Source organism: Cibotium barometz, chromosome 17 (genome assembly GCF_041138505.1).
Source record: "Cibotium barometz isolate CiBa-2024 chromosome 17, ASM4113850v1, whole genome shotgun sequence".
Classification (NCBI taxonomy): domain Eukaryota; kingdom Viridiplantae; phylum Streptophyta; class Polypodiopsida; order Cyatheales; family Cibotiaceae; genus Cibotium; species Cibotium barometz.
The window spans coordinates 56403064-56428976 of record NC_141062.1 but is presented as its reverse complement, the minus strand read 5'-3'; the positions used below and the strand labels follow the sequence as shown (position 1 = coordinate 56428976).

General features: G+C 45.6%; 1 protein-coding gene and 1 pseudogene across 6 annotated transcripts in view; one reads left to right on the top strand and one right to left on the bottom strand.

Moving 5' to 3' along the window:
• Positions 1 to 25913, top strand: part of LOC147630207 (uncharacterized) — a 159592-nt gene that overhangs the window by 32273 nt on the left and 101406 nt on the right. For all 6 annotated transcript variants that reach the window (XM_086811841.1, XM_086811839.1, XM_086811838.1 and 3 more), the window contains 2 exons: positions 12152 to 12355; positions 12622 to 12764. In XM_086811841.1, the coding sequence (XP_086667967.1) occupies positions 12152 to 12355; positions 12622 to 12764 (347 nt within the window). The remainder of the gene's footprint in view (positions 1 to 12151; positions 12356 to 12621; positions 12765 to 25913) is intronic.
• LOC147630209 (uncharacterized) lies at positions 2378 to 3012 on the bottom strand (annotated as a pseudogene).

Here is a 25913-nt window from a genome sequence, read left to right as displayed (position 1 = left end):
GCCTGTCTCTATCTGATGTGAAGAGGTGCGGATCTGCCTAATGGTGCACCTCAATCCATGAGACAGATGGGTATCCATGTAGCTCGGTCTAAGTATAAAGCCATCCTTAGTGGTGCGGAGAAGATGGTCTCTATAGAAAGCCATCTTCGTCCCCAACTCTTGTGAGGGCTCTAGCCATGTCCTCCTAGTGTCCAACTGAATGAGGTCCTGTCTGATGACTCTACTAATCTCAGAATGTGTCAAGGTGAGAGAGGGTGCCTCCAAAGAGTACTGTAAGGGTGAAGTCTGTCCTGTCTAAACTGAACCCGTGGAGCTCAAACCAGGATGCTATCTGCGCATACCAACATGAAGTGTCTCCCTCCATGGCTAGCTGATGAGAGGACTCTAAAGCAAGTCGTGCATACCGGTGTCGGGGAAGCTCCCTGGTGCTATGAATGAAGGACACTGATCTGGCAAGAGCCTCGACTACGATCAGTGGTGCTCCCATCTCGGCTCTAATAATCTCATGGGGTACCGAGGCCTTAGCCCGAATCATCCTGGAGATCATGGACACAAGTGGTCTCTCCATCGATCTCCATCCATCGCATGTGCATCCTGATCGACTGTGACGATCTAGGCTAGGCCCGCAGATCTGTACTCCATATAGCATAGCCGATGTGACCAGCGTGTCAAAAAGCCATAGCTTAGTGCGTGGCTCCTGAAACTGTACCTGTGAGCACATCCTCTCTAGACCTCCTAGTGCTGCATATCCTCTAGTCAATCTGGCCTCTGCTGCCCCCCTCATGGAAAATGTGGGCCCAGTGAACACCACTCCAAGATATGTGTATGAGTCAACATACTCCACTGTCTCCTGCCCATATGTGAAAATAGGCGCTGATCTCCAAACCCACTGAGCTGTAGTGTTAAACACCATAACCTTGGTCTTACAAAGGTTAACTGAGAGCCCACTGTCCTGTGCATAAGCATGTAAAGTATCCAAGTGCCTCTGCATACCCTCTGGTAAGTCTGCTATAAGCACAATATCATCAACATATAAGAGCAGAGGTATCCAGGTGCCAGCCAACTGGGCTCCTTTGTCCCCTCGTGTCCCAATATAATCAGAGATCTCATCAATGTATAGTCCAAATAGAGTCGGAGAGAGTGGGCAGCCCTGTTTCACCCCTACAGTGGAGTGTACTGGCTGGGAGAGACCCTCTGAAGTCCGCACCTGCCCTACTACTGTCTCATAAAGTGCCATAATACCCCAAATGAGCTCACATGGAACAACCCCCAAGTCTTGCAACCAGCGCATCAGTCTAGCTCTGGGCGCTGTGTCAAAGGCCTTGCGGAAATCCACAAAGCCACAGTAGATCCTCCTCCCATGTGCTCTGCCCTCCTCAATGATAGCCCTGAGGGTAAAGATATGATCCAAAGTAGAGAATCTCCCCCTGAAACCGGCCTGTCCTTGAGCTCGGACACAAGCTGTAGATCTTTGCGGTGTATACTCCATCAGTCTCTGTACAGAAGGTATATCTCGGGTGATAGGAGGACTGCCCAACCTGGTGGGTACTGTAGTGGAAATCCACCGTAAAGGAGAGAAGTGCATGATCCACCGTAACTCCGATGGGCCTGGGGCCAATTGCAAAATCCAAGATACTCGGGATGAAGGTTGGCGAGGCTAGAACATAATCCACTGTGCTGGCCCCATGTTTGTGTGGAAAGCAAGTAAAGTCACTGGCAAGTGGATACCTCTCTAGGCCATTTAAAATGGCTAGCCCATGTGCAGTCCCCATCTCCAAGAGGTATCTCCCATACTCAGTACACTCCACCTCATCCTGTGATCTCTGGGTCAAACACATCTCCTCCACATCTATCTCTCTCAACATCTCCTCCGAAGTGTCAAAGAAGGAGGTCTGGTACTGAGCCGTTCGAGCATTAAAGTCCCCAAGTATGATAACATCTCCCTCCCTGGAGAACTCCCATATGTCCTCATCTAGAATCATATATGGAGATTGCCCCTTGGGTGCTGCATAATGAGAATGCTGGGTGGAAAGTAACATATAGCAATGTATAGGGGTCTACCCTCATCTGCCCTCACTCTAACCCACATGTACCTCGTGCTCTCATCACGGCGCATAACATGGATGAGTGGCTGAAGCTCCTCTCTAAAAAGAACTGCAACTCCTCCAGATCCGCGACCACCATGCTTTGAACGGGCCTCCTGTCTACAAGTCGTCTCCCATCTGTATCCCGCCACTCTCGGTAACGTGCTGCCTGGGGCATATGTGTCTCCGAGTAGAAGATGATGTCCCTATCTCTGAAGGTGTCCTCAAAGGCCCCCACATCCAGTCTCAATGCTCCATTGCAGTTCCATACTGCAAGTCTCAGACTGGTCCCATAGGTCTCGCACCGTCAGGTGGTGCGTCTCTCTAGTATCACCACTCTGCCTCCTCTGTAAAATGCTAGCTTCCCTTTTTCTTTGGCTGCCCTAATCTCCGGCATGCACTCCCTCATATGTGCTAGCTGTGCCAAGGTGAGGTCATCTCCTAAAAAGATGCCCGTTTTCTTAAGGGCGGAGCGCTTGGCCAAGAAATCCTTCTTGGCCTCCAAGGTGGGAAAGCGTAAAATGAGAGCTCTCTCCTTCGAGCTCTCTCCTCCATTCTCTTCTTTCTTGCCCACTCTCCAAGCCCCCGTGTGTGTAGGCCTCGAAATGCCCATGCGTTTGTATAAATCTTTGGCTTCCTCCTCTACATTGTCACCGTCCTTGAGCCCCGTGATCCGCACATGAAGTTCCCTTGTCTTTCTTCTTTGTTCCTCCTCAATGGTTAGGTTGATAATCTTCGAGGTAGATGTGCTTTCGGCCTCCTTGTTCTTACCTTTCTTGACCACTTATATCCATTTCTCTGTTTCATCTACTTGTTTTTGCGTCTTCGTGAGCACCTCCACCCACGAGGAGGTCTCCCAAGCCTTCTTTTCTTCTCCCTCTTGAAGTGTTCTCACTTGGGCCTTGATGGTGTTCAGCTCCTCCATCATGACGGGCTGAATTTCACCTTCCTCGAGCTTATGTTGAGCACGTGCTTCTTCTATCTCTATCTTGAGATTTCCGATCTCTGCATCTTGGGCTGCTATCCGCGCTTCAAGTTTCTTGACTTTGTCAAGAAGGCTTCGGTTGACCATATTAATTGCATTGTCCGTCTCTTTCTTGTGTTGTTGGATGGCTGCCTTGATCAGGTCTTCAATATCAATCCTCTCCATCTTGTCTTGGGCTGAAAAACGCTGGTTTCGGGTTAAAAATTAATTAACCCTTGGCCATAGGAAGAGCTCTGTGCGTGTCTGCAGCGCTTCCCAGAGAGAGAGAGAGAGAGGCTAGAGGTGGCTACACGAGAGAGCGAAAGGAGGCGAGGCGAAGGAAGCGAAGTGAGAGAGAAAGAAAGAAAGAAAGATTTTATTAACGTCTTCCAAAAGACCGAACTCAGCCTATGAGACAAATCGGAGTACCTGTATGGGGTATCCTCTGTCATCCCAACAGAATGAAAAAGTACTGAATAAAAAAGCTGAATCTGGGTGTGCAGGGGATGGAGCTCTATTACTAGGAGAATGCAAAGCTATATGCATGGAGTATACAATCATGATATGCAACCTAGCTAGCTCCATCCTGTACCATACTGGGGGTATAAAATGGTATACATTTGTGAAGGGGGTGTCCACAGCTCCCTGAAGAACATGCCTGGGTGTGCTCTGAGGCGAGCCAGTCGCTCTGCACCCTCTCTGTGAAACTGAGCTCTGATCTCTGTCATCTCTCTGGTATAGGCGTGGAGAGGGAGGCGACAGGTTTGAAGAGAGAGAGAGAGAGAGTCAGCAGGCGGGAGAGGGAGGCGACAGGTTTGAAGAGAGAGAGAGGGAGGCGATAGAGGTTCGAAGAGAGATAGAGGGTCAGTAGGCGGGAGGGAGGCGACACAGGATCGAAGAGAGAGAGGGAGGCGACACAGGTTCGAAGAGAGAGAGAGGGCAGCAGGCGGGAGGCGACAGGTTCGAAGAGAGAGGCGACACAGGTTCGAAGAGAGAGAGGGAGGCGACAGAGGTTCGAAGAGAGATAGAGGGCAGCAGGTGGGAGGCGCAGAGAGAGAAATGAAATGAAATGAAATGTTATATTAACGTCTTCAAAAGGCCATAATGACCTATGAGACCAAAAGTTACATCATGGTGGATCTGATACAATGTCTGGATAAAAAAACCCAGAAAATGAAAAATAAAGATGATACTACTGGCACCTAGAAAATGAAACTGGAATTGAGAGAGAGAGAGAGAGAGAGAGAGAGAGAGAGAGAGAGAGGGAGCCAAAACACCAAATGTGTGGTAACCACAAAATGCAAGTCAACTCTTGCATGTGTGTCACATCCATATAATATAGAAGTACAAAAGTTATATGGATAAAAAAACCCAGAAAATGAAAAATAAAGATGATACTACTGGCACCTAGAAAATGAAACTGGAATTGAGAGAGAGAGAGAGAGAGAGAGAGAGAGAGAGAGGGAGCCAAAACACCAAATGTGTGGTAACCACAAAATGCAAGTCAACTCTTGCATGTGTGTCACATCCATATAATATAGAAGTACAAAAGTTATATGGATAGAGTGTCCTCTCACACTTGATATCGAAGGGGAAAAACCACATGGGAAAAAGTGCCCTTGGTTAAGCCCTGTTCACACACAGCACTATCATAAGTGAGCATATGCCTATAGTTACATCATATCCATGAGGTATATCATCTTGGGTACAAAATAGTAATAAAGAAAGAGAACAAAAATCTAGAACTATAAAATGTGATCTAGGTACATGAGCAGAGAGCTTTCATATCACCCTAATACATCCCTCATGGGCTGCTGTGACATGGTGCTCAAAGTGGTAAAATTGAGTTGGCGCGAGGTCATGTGATGATGGCTCAGATCCTCCAGTGGTGGTGTGGCCATGGACGAGGGCCATGGGGTCTGGGGCGTCGAGCTCTACATAACTTAGTGGCTCTGTCGAGTGTCACACCTCTCGGCCGAGTTCTTGCAGTAGCCTGTGGTCCAAGTAGGTATGATGGGTCGATCGGACCTCGGAGTGCTGGTATGGAAGAAGTCGGTGAGAGCTCTCTGTGTTGGTCCTCCAGCAAGTACAGCTGATTTGGATCTCACTAAGGACTCTTTGTGTCTACAGAGCTCTAGAAGAAAAAGTCCCAAGCATCTCTGATCTGGGAAGTCCATGATCGTGGAAAGTGGTCCGAACCCACCTCGGAAGAGGCTCCCCCGAATCTCATAGTATACAGGGCATCCGCATATGTAATCATCCTCTGTCTCAGGCTCTGTGTGACAGAGCTGGCATATCCTGTCACAAATAGGCGAGGGAACCCGGAATAACAATAATAGACCAAACACTTTAAATACTAGATAGAGAGCATCAAATCACAGTGGAAGAACCATAAACAATATAAAAACACAGCACTGGGCCGGAACGGCCGGCCCCCCTTAGGAACTTCTTTATTCATATAGAAGCTTTTACAAGATACCAAGGTGCGGGTGTGATCAACACCGGATCTTTCCACACAAATCTCTTGCCCGGATATCTATCCCGAGCCAAGACAAAACACAGCACCAAAGGCAAGCAGATGCAATCCTTCGTTTAGCAAGAGTGACCCCCACAGATAAGGAACCTGTAAGACAACGCCATAGGAAAAGCTTTTGCTTGAGAGGCAATTTACTCCTCCATAAATTGCGAAGATTCTTTCGCCACCAAGCAAGTGATTTTGTCATATGCCAAAGAGAATTAGCATGTGAATGAATCCATGGTGATGGTTGGAGGAAAGAGTATGTCGTCCTAACCGTTAGGTCAGAAAGAATAACAGGACGAGAATTTGAGCCCACCGGGTGTACCTGCCAATCCTGTAATTTGTCCCTGTTAGATAAAGGAGGGATGGGAAGAAAAGGTTGCAACAAGTCAGCAATTTTCCCCCAAATGAACCCGTGATGCATGGCTAGTGGATAGGAAGCCATAGCCTGAGGGAAGGAAAGCATTTGACCAGTAGCATCAACAACATCATTTATGCACCTAATCCCCAATTTGCTGAGATTGTATGCCCGAATAGGCTCTTGCAGGGCCAATGGAGAATCAAAAACAGCACTCCAGTAAATGCTTTCCTGTCGAAGGGAATTGGCATGAGACAAAAGGAAGGGTGCCCAATGAGCATGCGAAAGGACCTGTTTCCAATCGCAAATAAGTGAAGTGGCAAAAGGGCAGCCCGGGATAGAACCTACAAATCTGCCCAAAATGACCTCCCAGTGATCAGTGATCCATGCACCATGTGCAGAAGTGCGTAAGGCCGTGCACATGGTTGCAAGCATATGAGTCCATGGCTGCGTCTGACGAAAAAAGGTGAGTAGGAGAGGAATTTTCCTTGCCAAGACATGATGCGCAATATTCAGCACATTCAATCCGCCATGCATCCTCGGGGAACAAACTTTTGCCATCCGCATAAGTCTTAAAGCTTTAGCAGAAGACTTTGTTTTCCATAACAGCTCCATAGCCTGAGACATGAAAGCAGAAGTGTTCTGAGAGGTCCAATGTATCAAAGGCAATTAGTACTGAACATAGGCCATGATAATCGACTGGACAATCCGGAGCCTAACATGGAGTGGCCAGGTGGAGAGCTTCCAGTAGTGGAGCTTGGCATGAAGTTTGTCAAAAATCCACTTTAACTGTTGTTTCCTAGTGATGTACCAGCCAATAGGGTAACCAAGATGGCGGACCACATCATAGGGCTGTATAATGTGTCCGGGCCATAAAAGAACATGCCAATCATATAGATACAGAGGTATGAGGCTGGATTTGTCAAAATTGACATGCAGGCCAGCAGCCATGCCATATATAGAGAGAGTGTCCATAAGAGTCTTCAACTGCTGTGGAGAATTATGCGCATAAAGGAGGAGTCATCTGCATATGCTTGAGCCATAAAGGGAGGGGCTCCAGGAATCTGAAGACCAATGAGAAGGTCCTGCGCGGTAAGATGATCCAAGTATCTGAGAAGTGGGTGAGTGGCAATGGCATATAAGAGGGCACTGAGTGGACACCCTTGTCTGACCGAACGACCCAAGGACCAAGATTGAGAAAGATGATTGCCAAGGATGCATTGGGCTGTAGAGTCAGCATACAAGCAGTGGATGACATTAGCCATTTTTGGCCCGAATCCCATCTGAGCCATTGTCTGTGAGATAAAATCCCAGTTGACCGTGTCAAAAGCTTTAGCAAAGTCCACTTGCATAATAAAAACATCCTGGTCAGAATATTTTGCATATTCAATAGCCATGAGAGCATTGCCAATATTATCATGGATCTGCCGCCTAGGAACAAAGCCATATTGCAAGGGATGCAGACCCTCATAAAGCACTTGGTGAAAGTGCACCAGCATTTTAGCAAAGAGTTTGTAAACAACAGGCATCAATGTGATGGGCCTCCAATCCATGAGATACTCCCACAAATTCCGCTTGGGGATGAGTTTAACTATGCCATGCTTCCATGATTGGGGGAGTACTCCTGTATGCCAAGCCTCATTAATCATTTGCAGGATAACACCTTTAAGGTCTTCCCAAAAGTGTAAGAAAAATTCCACCGTGAGGCCATCATACCCTGGTGCCTTACCAGTGCTGAGATGGGACAAGGCATCATCAAGCTCCACATCAGTGAAAGGCATATCAAGTTTGAGAGCTTCCTGTGGGTTGAGAATGGGAAGAACATGCTGTAAAAGAGTATCCCGAGCTTGTAATTCTTGCAAAGAAGTGGTAGCAGGGGGTGCAGACAGTTTCTGAAAATAAGAAAAGCATTCATGTTGGAGCTCTGAGAAAGACCGAGTCCATTCACCATCCAGTTTACGGACTCTGAGGCAAGAGGTCTTCCTCCTGGAAGCATGTAACCCCTGAAAGAAAGATTTTGAAGAGCAGCATTTATCCATGAATTGAGTCATCCTTGCCCGAACGTGCCACTTGGCCAATTTTCGTCGGTCATTAGCTTGCAAGAGAGCTGTTGACTGAGAGAGAGTGTCCATTTGTTGAGAGGAGAGGGGCTGCAATTGGGAATGTGCAGTCAAGGACTGAACTACTGCTTTGGCATGCTGAACTTTAGCTCTCCAGTCAGGCATGAAATTACTCCCATATTCATGAATAGCATGCTGAAGCCTGTCCACAAGGCGTTGCCATGCAAAATTACAGTCATAATGGACATGGGCTGCAAGAGGAATTATGGCATATCGGATCAATTGTTGAAATTGTGCATGCTGCAGGTATCCTTTATTGATATGTTTCATCCGAATGGAATGTAAAGGCATGTCATCCCAGGGCTGACCAAACTGAATATTCAGCCATAAAGGAGCATGGTTAGAGAGACCAAGAGAGTGATCAACCTCAATATGAAGAGTGAAATCTGTATATTGTTGAGCATGCAGTAAATACCATCTATCCAAGCGAGCCCAGTAGTTAGTAAAGGCATTATGATGATAGGTGTAGCCCACTATTCCAGTGTGCATGGCTGTCCATAAATCTTGTGCATGTGTCGTGGTAAGTAACTCCCATGATCGCTTTTCAGAAGGGATCATATGAGATCTATGAGTAGTGTTGTCTGATGGCATGGGAGAGTTATTAAAGTCTCCGCCAAGAAGAGCACAAGATTGCCATGGGTAAGAAGCAATAGCATGCCACATGGAAGCTCTGGAAGCAGAAGTTTGCGAGGCATAAACATAGGCAAATTCCCAAATATCACCATTGACATCACATTGAATCACCATCCATCTGCCCATCACAATCATTGAAGGCAAGCTGGGGCTGCAGTTCATGTCTGACCAATATGCAAAGACCTGAGAAATGCTTAGTACTTGCATAGTGGATATCATAGCCCCCAAAATAGCCAGCCTGGCCAGCCATAGAATGTTGGTTATGTTCTTGCAAACAGAGAATGCCCGGCTGCCTGGTTAAAACATAATTCCACACTAGCCTCCACTTAGAAGGATTGCAGAGGCCCTGTACATTAAGAGTGACACAATGGAGTTTGTCAAGCATGAGGATATATACAAAGGAGGAGACCAAGAATATACAACCAAAGAGTGCTTAAGCATCAGCCATCATGGGCTGCAGCCCTTCCTTCCCTGGGTCAAAGGATAGCCCTTCCTCAGACTCACAAACAGGAATGTGTTTTTTGAGAACTCCAACCCAATTGAGAAGAACCGGGGGAGTGGCTGAGGTAGAGGCTTGGCCTGGAGTAGGAGTAGATGCATCATAGTGGCGAGATTGAAGGGGTCTTTGCCTCAACACCCTCTTGGGCTGTAAACTCTTTCTCTTTACCTTTGTCCTTGCCTTTAGCTGTGGGTAGCATTTGCGAAGCCACTTTCCCAACTTTGGAGGCATTTTTATCCAAATTCTTGGACCCAATAGTCTCTTGCTTATGAGTGGGCTGAACCAGGGGAGAAGGTATAGCAGTGGCTGGAGGGGGATGCAAGACAGTAGGGCATTCAGAGGCCAGATGCCCGTACTTATTGCATGAAAAACAAGCACCTGCAAAAATTCCCCATTTCAATTCAAAGTACTTTTGGCCCATTGGCAAACCTTCAACCTCGACTGCAATGGGGGGGAGGGTAGGGGTATCTGTGTCCCACAAAATACATAATCTATTATGATTCCCAGCAGGGCGAGGGGGGCAGATAACTTGGCCCAGTGCAGCGGCCAATCCTGGCAATTCTTCTCGCATATAGTCTGGGAAATTAACCACCTCCACGGACAATGATGTCGTATGAGACTTTGATAGTCCTTATTGGGGGACCATGGCATAGCATGTACCATTTGCCTGCCATAAAATAAAGGAGAAAATTCAAGCACACGCTGCTTTTGCAAGGCATCGGTGAGGTGAACTTCATAAAACCCACGGGAGGCAAAGTACACCCCCTCCACAAAAGAGCCACCAAGGATAGACTGAATCCATTGCGCAACATCATTGGCAGATGGTATCTTTCCTGGAAAGAAGATAATGACTGCAGTTTGTGCGAGCTTCTTAAGTGGTTGTACCAGAGATGGTAGCTGCAATTTATAAGTTACCTGAGGAACAGGCTTGCTCCAATCCTGGCGAGATTGATGGAAGTCCTCTTTCAGAGTATCAAAAACATATTGAGCCTCTGCATCCATACTTGCATCTGAAATCAAATCAGCACATCGTCTTTTGACCTCCTGAGTGCGCTCCTTGCGCACATAAGTGGTTAACAAGGTTGCATCTGAAGCCACGATGAGGGAGAAGAGAACAAGAAAAGGAAGGCAAGGGGTATAAAACAGGAAATAACACTGGCAACACACACACAGATCAACGGACAAAGGACCAGCAGGGGATGAACAAGGAAAGGGCAAAATATTTATGAGCAGTCGGCAGGGAGCAAAAAGACAACAAACGGGCAGGGAGGGGCGAGCTACAGGTGGACAAGCAGCAGGCTGTGGAGCAGAAAAAACAGCAGCAAGAAGGGGGCAGGCGACCAGCGATCCCATCACACACACACACACACGCACACACATACACGCACACACACACACACACCGCCTGTTTGGTGCCCATACAGGCCCTCCTGTATACATATGACCCATCCATCTCACAAACAACCCATCTCATGCACATATAGCCCATCTAGAATTATAAACAACCCGTCCCGCATCATCAATCTAGATCACAAACCAGCCCATCTAGCTCAAAAATAGCCCATCCCATTGGCATACATCTTGTCTCACAAAAACAGCCCATACAGCCTATCCAGCTCAAAAGCAGCCCATCCCATTGGCATACATCCTGTCTCGCACATATACAGCCCATCCCACACACATATGTAGTCTATCACGCTCACAGGCAGCCCGTCTTGCGCACATACAACTTATACCGTTCATATGCAACCTATCCGGTGCCCATATAGCCCCTCCCGCACACATACAACCATTCTGAACATGTCCTATGACCATCTCACACATATATAGCCCATCCCATGCACATATGCAGCAGCATACCCACATGCAGCCCATCGTACACACATACAACTCATACTGGTAACATGTAACCTATACGGTCCATCTCACACACATACAACCCATCTTGTGCCCGTATAGCCCCTAGCCCTTTTAGCTCACAAACAACTCATGTCATGGCCATTCAACCCATCCCGCACACATTTAACCCGTCCCGCACACAGACGACCCATCTAGATTACAAACAACCCATCCCAGATCCATACATCCCATCACACACATATACAACCATACAACTCATACTGGTAACATGTAACGTATACAGTCCATCTCGCACACATACAACCCATCTCACAAACAACTGTCATGGCCATTCAACCCATCTCGCACACATACAACCCATCTAAATTACAAACAACCCATCCCATATCCATACATCCCATCATGCACACATACAGCCTATTTGGTGCCCACAGGACCTCCCATATACATATAACCCATTCATCTCCTCCCTTACTCTTGGCTGCGCTTAGGAGACCCAATGAGCCAGGAATCCATCAGATAAGCAGGCTCTTGGCATGCTTGTTGGGAGATGCCAAGCTGCATGGAAGGACAATCAAGGGACCTTGAAGTAGTCTCTCAGTTTCTATCAAAGAGCCAGGAATCCATCAGATAAGCAGGCCTTTGACATGCTTGGGAGTTGCCATACTGAGTGATGGGACAACCAAAGCACCTTGAAGTAGTTTCTGAACTTCTGTATGCAGCAAATCTCACTAGAGCTCAAAGAGTAGCAGCTGTGAGATTAAGGTGCGTGTTCAGTGAGTGTCAGCTTACAGACTCTCTTGAAAGAGTAGGACATTTTACATGCCTTTCGGGACACAAATGTGTGCGCATGTGGGGGACGTAGGGGTGGGGGGGATGGTTGTAGACAATGGTGCTCTATCACTTTGCTTGACATGCCATGTACAAATTGTGGATAAGATTATTAGTCTACATTGAAACAGCCTTTTCTGTAGATGTCCATCAAAGGCAAACAATTTTTTTTTTTCATAAGAGTGTAAGTCCTGTACATTTATATCTCATAGTATTCAAGGCTCCTATATAGTTATGAATGCACTACTTGGTAGCCTTTGATGTTCTCTTTTTGTTTTCTGCAGCCATTTTGGGGATTGTGGGGGGAACAACTCAAAGAAATAGAAGGAAGTTTTGGATCAGCAGTAATGATCACGTTTGCCTTTCTTCGTTGGGTGTTCCTTTTAGATGTATGTCTGGCTCTTCTATGGATTGGTGCCATTGTGGTGCCATTTTTTCTGCACCCTCCAAACTCTTATCAATGGACAGGAATCAAACAATATTTTCAGGTTGGTTGTCATGAACACATTAAGCTCTCTTGTTAATGATGTGCATCCTCAATGTGTTAATCATTTTTAGGCTTGGATCTTTGAAGTTGTTTGTGTTATTTGTTGATCGATGCTGCTTACACATACAGCCTGTCCGCTGTCTTTGCTGTCAGAAATTCTAATACCGGCGGGCACTAAGATTTACAGTCATGCTTTATGTGTAACGGGCCTAACATGACACACATTCTATATAATTGATAGGGATTGGCTTACTTTTTTGCTTACAGGCAAATGGATTAGAGAAAACATGGATTCTTTTTGGGGGTTATTTCTATAACTCAGAGCAGAGTGGTTGGTATAGGACTGATTATATGTACCCATGTACGATTATGATGATGTTCCTCATCAGCTTAGTTGCCATCCTTGCAACGTAAGAGAGGTCTTGTTCTGTCAAACACTTACAATTAAACAAACACCTTTCTGGTAGACCAAAGGTTAACGTATGTTGTAAGAAAAATATTAATTAATTTTGAACAATGAAGTTGTGAGAATGAAGAAGTGCCAAATTAGTTAGAACTTCAACTAATGTAGGGATGCCATAGCATGATCCCTATTGGAGGCTTCTTAGCTGGGGAGGAGCTTTTATTGAGGATGATGTTGAGGTAGAACAAGATTTCTGAATAGCAGTAACAGAAGGGAATCTAGAGAAGAACAATTCTAGGAAGGGTTAGGGAAATATGAGAGTCAGGGGAGGCCTTATAGTGTTGATGTTGTATTGGTAGGTGTGGTTTGTTGCACTAGCAACTCTCCTGTTAGTGCGGAGAAACTTTATTGACTAGAGCCTTGGCCTTTTTTTTAATCCCTGTAAAAGAGACTTCTATTAAGTATGAAAAAATTTTACAAGGGACATTTCAGACCAAGCAAGGGGGAAATCTTAACCAATCTGGTGCCCCATATGAGAGAGTGAAAAAGATGCCGTGATCTCATTGTCTTATGAATTGGCCAAAAGATGCCGTGATCTCATTGTCTTATGAATTGGCCACATTTTTTTTTTCAGAAAGAGACTTCTATTAAGTATGAGAAAAACATACAACAATCACAGCTATAAGCCGGAAGAGAATAGAATCACCCCAATATGTAAGGTGATTTCAACCACTGAGGAGCATCATGATGCCATGTAAGACCTGTGGTACTAGAGGAAAAGAAGATGCCATGGTCCCATTCCCGCATAACTATCACACGCTTCGCCTGCACAGAACGAGAGGGCCCCTGAATGCGAGCCCAAGTAGCCATAAGAGTGTGGATGATATCACCCCATATAGTACTAATGCACTGAGACCCAAAAATATGGACACCCTCAATAGCCTCTGTGCATCTAGCTCTCGAGATCTGCCATGCTGTAATACTGGCAATAATCTCCCAATTGGTGTCAATCCTCTGTCTAGGGGGTGTATAATCAGAGTGAGGAACATCCTACAATAAACCATGCTGGGCAATATCTCTACGAATGAAAAAAACAGAATCTGTACCATTGCCCTCATAAAAAAGTTGTGGACCGGACTGGGAGAGCCAAGCAATTGCCCCCCAAGTCACATGCATGGCTCGGCCACTCAATTTGCCCATAAGTTGGGCTACAGGACCCCAAATCTGCTGTGCAATGTTGCACCCTCATAGACAATGTTGTCCGGACTCAGAATCTGCCGCATATCTAGGACAGGAAGGTGCTACACTGAAAACTGATCTCCATTGATTGGTGGGGAGACCACCATGTAAGAATAACCAAAAGAAATGAGAGATCTGGCTCCTTCTGTATGAGTGCCAAAGTCTATGCCAATATCTGCACTGTATCACTGGAGAAATATCATAGCTCTCCCAATGAGACCTGAGAGTAGGGATCCTATGCATCTGTCGAGTGAGGAGAAGCCTGGCATTTTGAACAGTGAAACTGAAAAAAGGAAGGCTTTTCAAAGGATCGAAGGCATCAATCCACTCCCACTCTCCTGGATCCCACTGAAGATATCTGATAGGACTGCCATCATATAGCCACAAACACCAAGAGCCATGAATCACTATCTGAGGAGAAGGGTCAATGAACCAGTGCTTCCCCGAGTGACCAACAATCCTCACTGGACTAAGCCTAGTGTTTGGTATGATCTCCTCCATACTACATCTCCTCAATCTCCCACCAGGCATGATAGAATACATGAGGAAATCTGTATCCTCCTGGCCTGGCAGAGCAATGACCTGCAGAGTTATGCCTATCCTCGAAAAAACTCCCAGCCAACTCGGATGATAGTCTTCGTGAAAGGTCCCAGAAAGCCACTCATGCAGAATAGTTGCATCAATCTGATCAATACGAATGCGAGAGTCCCTAAGCTGCTGAGTGGATGCAACTCTCCGATCCTCTGGAAGACTCTTAAAGGTCTTCCAAGCAAGAACTGTGTATGCGCATCTCTCCCATCCTGACCATTGCATATAACGAGATGCACCAAGTGGCCGACCAGCCTCATCCCTAATGAACTCGTTCCACATAATAGGTTGTCGGTCAGCCTCGTCCAAAGACCTAGGAAGCCTTTGTCGCACAAATATCTCATTTTCTCTCTGTAGCCCTCGAAGATCCCTGAATCTTGGCCCAAGTGGCCATGAGCGTGTGGATAATATCACACTAGATCCTACAAATGCACTGCAAATGCACTATGCATGGTAAACCAAAGTGCCCTCTATGGTCTCAGTGCATCTAGCCTTCCAGATGTGCCAGGCTGTGATGCTAGCAATGATCCCCCATGTAGTTTCCAGTCTTTGTGCTGGAGGTATGTAGCTTGACTCTGGCATGTCCTGAAGATGGCACCACCGACCCAATCCCTTGGTAACCCACATGACCATATCTCTGTCGTTCCCTTCAAATTTGATTTGCGAGCCCGACTGTGTCAACCAAAAAATAGCACGAAAACAAATGTAGGCATCCTTCCTCATCCTTCCAAAAAGGTGTGCTATTGCAATCCAAATCCTTTGTGCCTTCGTGCACTCCCATAAGCAATGGTAGACTACCTCTGAAGCTCTTGCACATCTCGGACAAGCTAGGCTAGCACCAATGACTGATCTCCACTTGTTGGTGGCAAGGTCACCATCTAGAGAAAGTCAAATAAAAGAGGAAATCTTCGTTTCCCTGCACGAGTGCCACAAGCTCCACCAAAAAGCTCTCTGAATGTCAAGGGTGATCCCATAAGCCTCCCAATACGGTCTAAAAGTAGGGACTCTTTGGATTTGTCCTAGAACCAAGTGTCTAGTGTTCCGCACACTGTACTTGAAGAAGGGCATGCTTTTCATGGGGTTAAAAGCATCCCTCCACTCCCACTCAACGGGGTCCAATGATAGGACACCCATCATATAATTAGAGGGTTCAAGACTCCGTAATCATCCCTTGAGGGGGATCAATATAGATGTGCTTCCCTGCCCTGCCCACCACTTTCACTGGCCTGACTGCCGGACCCTCAATGATATTTTGTCCAAGATTTCTCTCCAAGAGCCATCTATCTTGAATGGAGTAAAAGACCGGTACATCGTCCTCACCCGAAATGGGAAGGCACATGACTTGAAGAGGTACCCGTGTCCTTGAAAATACCCCAAACAATAAGTGATGAGGCCCTTCCACGAAGATGCTTGTGATTGAGTGGTTAGGTATGGCTGCGTTATCCTTTGACTAGTGCCTCTCAAGTGCTGGGTGCGAAGCATTCTCTCATCCTCGGTGAGACCTATGAGCCTCTCTCAATCCAACACTGAGGGTAGAAGAGTCGCCCAGGCAGCCCACTGGATATACGTGGCTTCTCCAAGACGTCTACCATATTCATCCAAGATCAAGTCATTCCACACAATGGGCTGCGTGGAAGCCTCCTCAAATGACCGCGGCGTGGAAGCCTCCTCAAATGACCGCGGAGGAATATGAACCAAGAATCTTCTCATGCAATCCCAGGCTCGCAGAAGAGATTTCACCAAGGGCGAAGAAGGTGGTTGGTGCTGTGCATTCGAGAAGATAAAACGTGGGTTGTAAATCCAATCACCTCCCCTAATTGGACTGCACCTCGTAATCTGCTGTGCAGAAAGTCTTTCCAAGGCTTAGTGCCAGGAAGAAATCCTCTGACTCCCAACTTACAAAGTGAAGCCTTACACTGCACCTCTGGGTCAATGATGTTCAATCCTCCCTCTTGCTTAGGCATAATAATTGTATGCCAAGCCACTCTTGCCGTGGTGTGTACAATGCCATCTAATCCCAACCAAAGGAAGTTCGAATAAGCCAACGAAAGTTGACTAGTGCATCCCTTATGAAAAACCCAGCACAATGTGACAAACCAAGCAGTCACTTGGTAGCACTTTGTTAGCTACCAAGGCTCTAAGGCCAAATCAACCTTCTTGCTACTCCAATGCTTGAGTTTGCTTTTAATGCTCATGAGCACATGAGAAAAATATTGTGCAAGCGAGATTTCAATGCCATCTTGACAGCCAAGGTATTTGGCCGTGCATCCTCTCCCAATCCAAGTAAACCCCACATCCAAAGCCCAATCTATCTTCGGAGAGTCACTAATCCAGAATCCGGTTGATTTGTGCAATTTGATGGTGGTGCTTGCTGCCAAACGAAACATCTCCAAGGAAATATGGAAAGCACAGAGGCATGCTTGTGAAGCCTCCAAAAATATAGCAGTATCATCCGCTAACTTTGTGTCGAGTAACTCTTCCTCTGTGCGAAGAGGCAGTATAAGGCCCGAAACCTTGGGGTAACCTTGAGAAACTTGCTCATAGCCTCCGCTACTACAAGGTAAAGTAGTGGAGGTAAGGGGCATCCCTGCCTCATGGAACAGGAGATCTGAAAGCGCTCACCACACCCTGTCGAAGAGGAAGCTTCGACTGCCAAAGAGATCGCAATCGTCTTTTCCACCACCAAGATGACCGATGCATATGCCAGAAGAGATTTGCCCGTTCAGAAACCCAAGGCAATGGCAACAAATGTTTATACAGACCAGCAACTGTAATATCAGATAGCCTCAAGGGATGGCATGAAGAATCAAAAGAGGAGATAGTCCAATCCTGCAGCAGGCGATCTCGAATTTCCAACAGTGGAATCGGCAAAAAAGGCTAAAGCATCTGAATTATATCACGCCAAAGACGACGATAATGAGGTCCCAAGCCATAATGTGCAGCAGCCTGTGGAAAAGAAAGAGGGGAGCCATCAGGATCCCACAGAGGTAACACCCTTTGAGTGGAGAAAATATGAACGCCGGGGTTCTTGCACCGCCAGGGGAACTGAAAATGCTTTGGACTAGTGGATGCTCTCAGCGCGGAGAGAGTTGCCTTGTAAGGAGCCACGACCATTCCATTTTAAATTTGAAAGGACAAGCTTCCAATCAGCAAGTAAGCCAGAAATGAGAGGACAGCCCTTAATTTTGCCAGTAATGCAACCAAGAATAAAATCCCAATGAGTAGGTTGCCAATGGCCAAAAGCCGAAGTCGTCAGATGAAGTAACAAATGACGGATCATCGCTGTCCAAGGCTGAGTGTCTTCCAGAAATTGAAGCATCAGTTTACCTCTGTGGGCAAGAATATGCACCTGTAAATTAAGGATATTCAAGCCTCCATGCATTTTAGGGGTACACAAACGATTTGCCGAAAGCAAACGTACACTCTTTTTCCCCTGCTTCGACCTCCATAATATCTCCAAGATGGTGGACATAAATAATTTCAGCTCCCCCTGAGAAAACCTGATGAGAGGAAGGTAGAACTGAATATAGGCAACCAAGATGGATTGGAGAATCCGTAAACGAACATGCAATGGCCATGTTGCAAGTTTCCAGTATTCCAACTTTTTCTTGAGCTTTGCCAAGACCCAATCTGTTTGTTGACGGCGAGTGACTGTCCATCCCAAAGGATATCCCAAATGCCGAATCAAATGAGTGGAGTGAACTATTTCCCCTGGCCATAGCAAATTATGCCACTGTTTTGAATGCAGAGGCAACAATTTAGATTTCTGAAAATTGATTTGTAGGCCAGCCGCAAGTGCAAACAAAGAAAGAGCCTGCATCAAATTAGAGAGATCCTGATGTGTATTGCGAGGAAGAAAAAAAGAATCGTCAGCATATGCCTGAGCAACCAACTGACGTCTATTCTGAATGTCCAATCCATGAAGACTGCCAGTATCAACCAAATGATTCATATAAAGAAGCATGGGATGCGTCGCTATAGCATACAAAAGAGCACTTAAAGGGCATCCCTGCCTAACTGAACGATGCAAAGTCCATGATTCTGAGAGATCTCCTGACAATATACAAGCCGCCTGGCTATCAGCATAAAGCCAATAAATGATATTCTGCATTTTTTCTCCAAATCCCAGAGCACGCATGGTTTCTTGAATGAACCCCCATTTAATAGTATCAAAAGCCTTAGCAATATCCACTTGCAATAATAAGACATCCTGCTGTGTGTATTTGGCATATTCAATGCCAATATAAGCATTTGCAATGTTATCTGTAATGTGCCTGCGAGGAATAAATCCATACTGTGCAGAATGGATTCCATCATTCAAGCAACCCTTAATGCGATCGACAACCATTTTACTGATAATCTTGTATATCACCGGCATAAGGGTAATTGGTCTCCAATCTGCCAAAGACTGACATAAGTGTTTTTTAGGCAATAGCTTCACTAATCCTTTTTTCCAGGAAGCTGGCATTTGCCTTGTCTCCCAGGCAATGTTTACCATACGCAGCAAAGGTAATTTGAGGGTGTCCCAATATGCAAGAAAAAATTCAACTGTAAGGCCATCCCATCCTGGAGCTTTCCATCGGCCACAAGACCTGATTGCATCAGACAGTTCTTGTTCAGAGAATTTTGTTTCTAGTTGTTGCGCCTGAGTAGCAGAAAGGATGGGGGATACATGCTGTAATAACCGATGACGTGCATCATACACTTCCATGGCGTGAGAATCGTCTCCTCACCAAATTGAGAGGAGAAATGGGTAACACAAGTTGCAGCCAATTGTGCTCGGGTGGAGGTCCACGTGTCATCTGAAATTAAAGTGCGACATATAGATGCAGCTTGTTTTCTGGAATGTAAACTCTTGAAAAATTCTTTGGAAGAGCAGCCTTTGTCCAAAAGCGCCTGTTGTCGTGCCCGTATCTCCCATTTGACAAGCTTTCGATGATCATTTACCTGAATACAATGACGAGCTTGACATAAAGAAGTGGCTTCAGCCAAAGTTAGGGAGCGAAGATGACTAAGCTCGATTAACGATTGGCATGTTTGCTTAGCATAAGCAACAGTCTGTCTCCAACCTTTCAGATATTGTTTACCATAATCACGGATGACTGATTGCATGCGAGCAATAAAAGCTGTCCATGCATAATCCAAGTCAATGAAAGATTGAGGAAAGAGTGGCTGACAGGCCTCAAGTATCAGTGCTTTGAATGCATCATGCTCCAAGTAACTATTATTGATGATAAGCAACCTTCGAAGTGGCAATCTATCATCGGGCATGTCGTGCAGATGAACTCTGAGCCATAAGGGTACATGATGTGAATATGTAAATGTATAATCCACCCACAATTTGGTCGTGAGAGTATCATAATGAAACGGATCAAGCTGATACCATCGATCCAAGCGAGCTTTGTAAGTGGATTGTGCATTATGTTGGAAGGTATACCCAGGCATCAGAGGCTGAGATTCTTTCCAAAGATCAATCAGATTAAGCGTTGCTACAAAATCTGCCCACGAAGACCTCTCAGTAGCAAGCATATGTGTACGACCGGATGTATTATTGAAATCTCCACATATGAATGTTTCTGTCTCCAAGGGTACAATTTCATTTGTTGCCATATCTGTCCTCTAGCCTGAGAGGATTGAGGTGCATATATTGATGCAAATTCAAAGATTTCACCCTGAATAAAGCACTGCATAACCATCCATCTGCCTTGGAGGTCATTAAATGCCATGACTGGCTGCAAATGATGTTTCACAAGAAAAAGTACACCCGAAAAGGCATGGTGGCCTGCATAAAAAATATCATAACCAGCATAATGGCCTTGCTGTCCAGCGTAGTGATGTTGATTGTGTTCCTGAAGAGCAACGATATCTGGTTGCATACGCTTCAAATATGCCCAAACCATCTTCCACTTTTTAGGGTCACACAAACCCTGCACATTGAGAGTCAAAACTGTGATATATGACATCATATTTATAGTGTATATACAGTATGAACAAAAAAAGTAGCTCAAGCTTGCATTTCCTCCATTGGGTCTGCACCCCGATCAGGAGGAGGAATATCTATGAAACGGGTGGCTAGCAAGCTAGCAGCCTTTTCTTCGAGAAATAGAGTACGACCTGCAGTTACAGTAGCCCAGGTGATGCCAATTCCAGAATTTTCTTCTAGGGTATGCCCACTGGAGGAGGCTCCATTCCAAGTTCTAGAAGGCAAAGGACGCCTGGGGATAATTGTCCTGCGTGGTGGCTGAGATGTTTCTTGAAGTGTCTTTTCTTTTCCTTTTGGTGAAGAAGTAGAGGGATTAGCCACAGCTACATTCATATTAGAAGAGACTGGCACTTTGCCTTTTTCTTGAGGCATAACAGGAGTCTTTAGACTTTTGTTTTTAACCCCTGAAGGACCAGGAGTGTCCTTATTTTGCATTGGGATGGGCAAGGCATCAGGCGGCATCTTATGGAGGACCAGAGGGCATTGAGATGCCATATGTCCAAACTTTTTGCACTCAAAGCATGCGCCTGCAAAAAGACCGCATTTGAGTCTGAAAAATGCACTCCCCATGGAAACGTTATTTATGGTAACAGCATAAGATTCCGGAGTGGGCTGATCTGTGTCCCATAAAATACAGAATCGATTTGAGTTGCCATTTGGTCTAGGAGGGCATACAACCTTTCCTAGAGATGCTGCAATTTTAGGTAACAAGGAGGCCATACATTGGGGGAAGTCCACCACTTCTACCCAAACAGGACAGCGATGCTTAATCAAAGCCTGATAGTCTCTGGTGGGGGACCATGGCGATACATGAACCATCTGTTGTCCATAGAAGAGAGGGGAGTGCTCTAAAAGCGTTTGCTTATGGTGCTCATCCACCATAATGACCTCAAAGAAACCTCTTGCCACATAGTGGACTTTGCGAACAAAACAACCACCCAATGTCCGTGTTAACCAATTCCCGACATCAGCAGCAACAGGCATCCTGCCTGGAAAAAAGATAATCACAGCATGCTTCGCATATTCTCGAATGGGATCTATGATTTCATCCACATCCACTGCAAGCCCCACCATAGGAACAGGATCTTTCCACTTCTTGCGTGTATCCTGAAATCCTTCATGCATTACCTCATAGATCAGCCCAGCCTCGGGCGTCTCATGCACAGGGTCATCCTGACCCACAGCCTGCTTTTGTTTTTTATGAGCATAATATTTTGTAGGAGAAGCCATGATGAGCTAATAGACACCTGGAAGAAAGCTGTATACAGAAATTTGTAAAAGCAATGAAGGATATAAAACAGAGATGGAAGAGGGAGTATAGATTAGCAACGATAGATTTAAACGATGCTGAAGCTATACACAGGAAGGAAAGGGGATGTCGAGGCTAGGAAGCGTCACGGAATGAACAGCGAGGAAGAGCTAGGATCAAGCAAAATTCGATGGAGAAGCTACTAGGTAAAGTCGGTGTAGAAAGGCGAGATTAGGACAGAGAACGCAGAGAATCCAGTGGCTGGACAGAGAATCGAGGGTGCTGCAGAGGCACCAGCGAACAGTCGCAGTGGACCCACGAGCAGGGACGGGCACTCTAGAAGCAGAATTCGGCGACCAAAATGCTTCGCCATTATCCCAAACGCCCGGCTCTCACACACTTTTTTTTTTTTTTTTGGTAAAGCTTCATGTCATTAATTACAGGTGGGAAACCTCAAAACGAGGAAAACCCACCAAAAAGACCATATACAAAGGAGACTACTAGAGTGTTCACTATGTTCAGTGTGAACATAGTTAAACATCTAAAAGCAATCTGTAAAAAGAGCATACAGAGATGAGTCAATCTCATGAAGAGAGAGACAATCATATAAAGATTGTTGAAGAGAGGAACGGAAGAATGAGTAAGCATCCAAATGAGGCCCAGCAAAAACTATCCTGTTGCGAGACTGCCAGGTAGTCCATAAAGCCCAGTAGCGAACCCAATCAAAGAAGACTTTATAGGATCTAAGGGGTGAAGGGAGAAGACCGACGATCCAAAAGTATTTCCCAAAGGGTGCCTGTCGAAAGTGGGCTCTCAAACGTGCAGCAATCCGATCCAATAAAGTCCTAGTCAGAGGACAACTCCACAAAAGATGAAAGACTGTCTCTCGAGAAGCACCACAACTATGACAAGTTGAAGGTGCCAAAAGTCGCCTGGCCAAGAAAAGGCCGACTGGCAAGACTCCAATCAAGCATCTCCATAAAAAAATTCTACTTTTCAAAGGAAGGCTGCATTTCCAAAGAGAATGAAGCCGCTGTTTCCACCAAGCCTGACTTTTATGAAGATGCCAAATCTGATTCGCATGTTCTTGAACCCAAGAGGCAGGCAACAAGAGATGATATGTCGAATGAACCGAAAGTTTAGCCATTGATAAAGGGCCTCGTGCAGGTTGTTCTCTTCTAAGGCTCCAATCAACCAAACGATCAGAATGGTCCAAATCTGCAATTGGTTCAAAAGGAGCAAGAAGCTCTCGAATAAGCTGCCAGATTGATCTATAATGCATCCCCAGACCAAATTTTCTGGCGGCAACCTCAAAAGAAAGCACATGGCCACCAGCATCCAAAACATCATCAATAAGATAAACTCCTTTCTTTGAAAGGAAATATGCATTCCTAGGCTCACGTAGAGCCAAGGGTACATCAAAAGCCTTTGACCAATGAATACTCTCAAGGCGAAGCGAAGAGGATTGCGCATTAAGCCTAGGATTCCAAAAAAGATATTGCGTAACCTGTTTCCAGGCAAAAATTAACTTAGATGAAAGAGGGCAGCCGACAATTTTTCCATCGAAATGGTTGAAAATTGCATCCCAATACGTAACAGTCCACTTTCCAAAAGCCGGTGAAGACATATACATACACATATGACCCAACATAATAGCCCATGGCTGGCGCTGTTGTACAAATTCCAACAGCAAAGTGGATTTACGAGCAAGCACATGAAAATGAATATTCAATATGTTCAAGCCACCATGCATCTTTGTAGAACAAATCTTTGGCATTGACAAAAGACGAAGACCCTTTTTACGATGTTGAGTTTTCCACACAATTGCCATTGCCAGAGACATAAACCGATCTATATCAGCTTTCCTCCACATAATCAATGGAAGAAAGAACTGTATGTAAGCCATTACAATAGCGTGCACTATCCTGAGACGTACATGAAAAGGCCAAGTGGAAAGCTGCCAATAATCAATTTTGCGATTCAATTTTAGCATAACCCATTGAATCATTTGTGAAGATGACAGCTGCCAACCCAAAGGGTAACCCAAATGACGAACGATATGTCCACCAGGAGGTATTCCACCGGGCCACAATACATGATGCCATTGCTGTACGTTAAGCGCAAGCAAGGTAGACTTACGGAAATTCACTTTCAAACCAGCAGCCAGACCAAAAAGTTCCAAAGCCTCCATTAATCTCTGAAGAGCTTGTTGCGTATTCTTGGGCATAAAAAAAGAATCATCAGCATAAGCCTGAGCCAGGAAAGTACGCCCAGCAAGAAGCTGTAAGCCATGCAATTCATCAATGGCTTGCAAAAAATCCTAGTAGTAAAGAAAAGGATGCGTGGCAATAGCAAACAACAAGGAACTAAGCGGACAACCCTGGCGAACTGAACGTCCCAATTTCCAAGAATCCGAAAGAGAAGCGCTCAAAATCAAAGAAGCATCACTGTCATTATAGAGCCAATACACAATATTTTGCCACTTCGCACCAAAACCAAGATAACTCATAGTCATAGCTATATAGTCCCAATGCACGGAATCAAAAGCTTTCTCGATATCAACCTGCAAAATGAGTACATCCTGCTTAGTGTATTTGGCATATTCAATGGCAATATAAGCATTAGCCAAATTATCATTGATTTGCCTCCGAGGCACAAAACCATATTGCGCAGGATGCAAACCATCATGTAAAAATCCTTTAATACGATTTGCCAACATCTTAGTCAGAAGCTTATAGATGACCGGCATAAGAGTAATGGGCCTCCAATCAGAAAAAGCTTCACAAAGATCCCGTTTAGGGAAAAGCTTAACCAATCCTTCTCTCTCTCACACACACACACCCCAGGCTCTCACACACACACACACACACAAACACACACACACACACACATTGCCAATAATTATGTGAAACTATAATTTATTGTCTATAAAATATAATGCAATTAGGGCCACGTACTTTCATACTCGTATGCGTATGCGTATGCTTCACGTATGCTACAAACTATGGTCCAAAATGCTTGATTAGCATGAATTGCAAACTCAGCCCGCCTATCCATGGCCACCTGTAACTCAGCTCTAACAGTGGACGAGATATATGGGATGTTCCAAGGGGACTCAGGATGGTACTCATGTTCCCAATGAAGTGCAATCAACCTGCGTCTGATACCTTGTTCCTTGTCTTGAGCCTCTTCTTTCTTGGCCAAGGCAACATAATGATAGTGCTGGCTAGAACCATGATTAAGAATAATCCGCACTTGAGCAAGGCAGAGGAGAAGGGCAACGAAGAGGAGGGAGGCAGCGGGGAAGCAGGAAGGGGAGGAGAAGGCAGTGAAGAGGACGGGTGCTGGTGCAGGCAACAAAGTGGAAGGGGCAGGGAGAAGGGCTGGAGGGTGGAAATAACAGAGATGAAGGGGGGTGGAGAGGAGTGTGCAGCCAAGAGGAGGCGGTGGCGGGCAAGAGAGGGCGGAAGGCTGGAGAACAGGCGAAATGGCAGTCAACAGGTGAAATGGCGGGGAGCAGGAGAAATGCTCTCAGATGCAGGGAGGGGGTTTGCAGCAGTACGGGGAGCTGCGGCCATTTAACTCAATTCTTGCCCTCTTAATACCTATGTTCAGGCCTCTTTGGCCTCTCTTGTTTTCTTCCACTTTTCAGTGCTGGGTTCTACCTTGCCCTTTGACTAGCGGGGTTTTCTCATGTGGTTGGAGCTTGCTGCTTCATCAGAGGCAGCCATGAGCTCGTGGTAGGTTTTTTCAAAGGAAAAATGTGTTGGTGTTTTTAAGCTCACTCAAATGCTGGTTGGAGGGGTAGCTCGACTCTAAGTTTTACTCTGGAAGTAGTGGAGGCAAAGGACCAAGTGATGCCTTGCCTTCTCCATCTGCCTTCTCATTTTTTACTTGATTAAATGTTGGAAAATTCAGAAGAAAATTTTAACCAATTTCTTTAAAAGTCAAACAACAAGACTTCCTACCCCAGTCCTCTTTGAGTCAAGGAGCCTGCTCATCAAGGATGGCAGAATGCAAAGGCTGTAATCAATCTCCAACATGCAATCTCAGCAAGGTTGCCAAATATTAGATAGGAAACCAATTGCAAGGTGTAC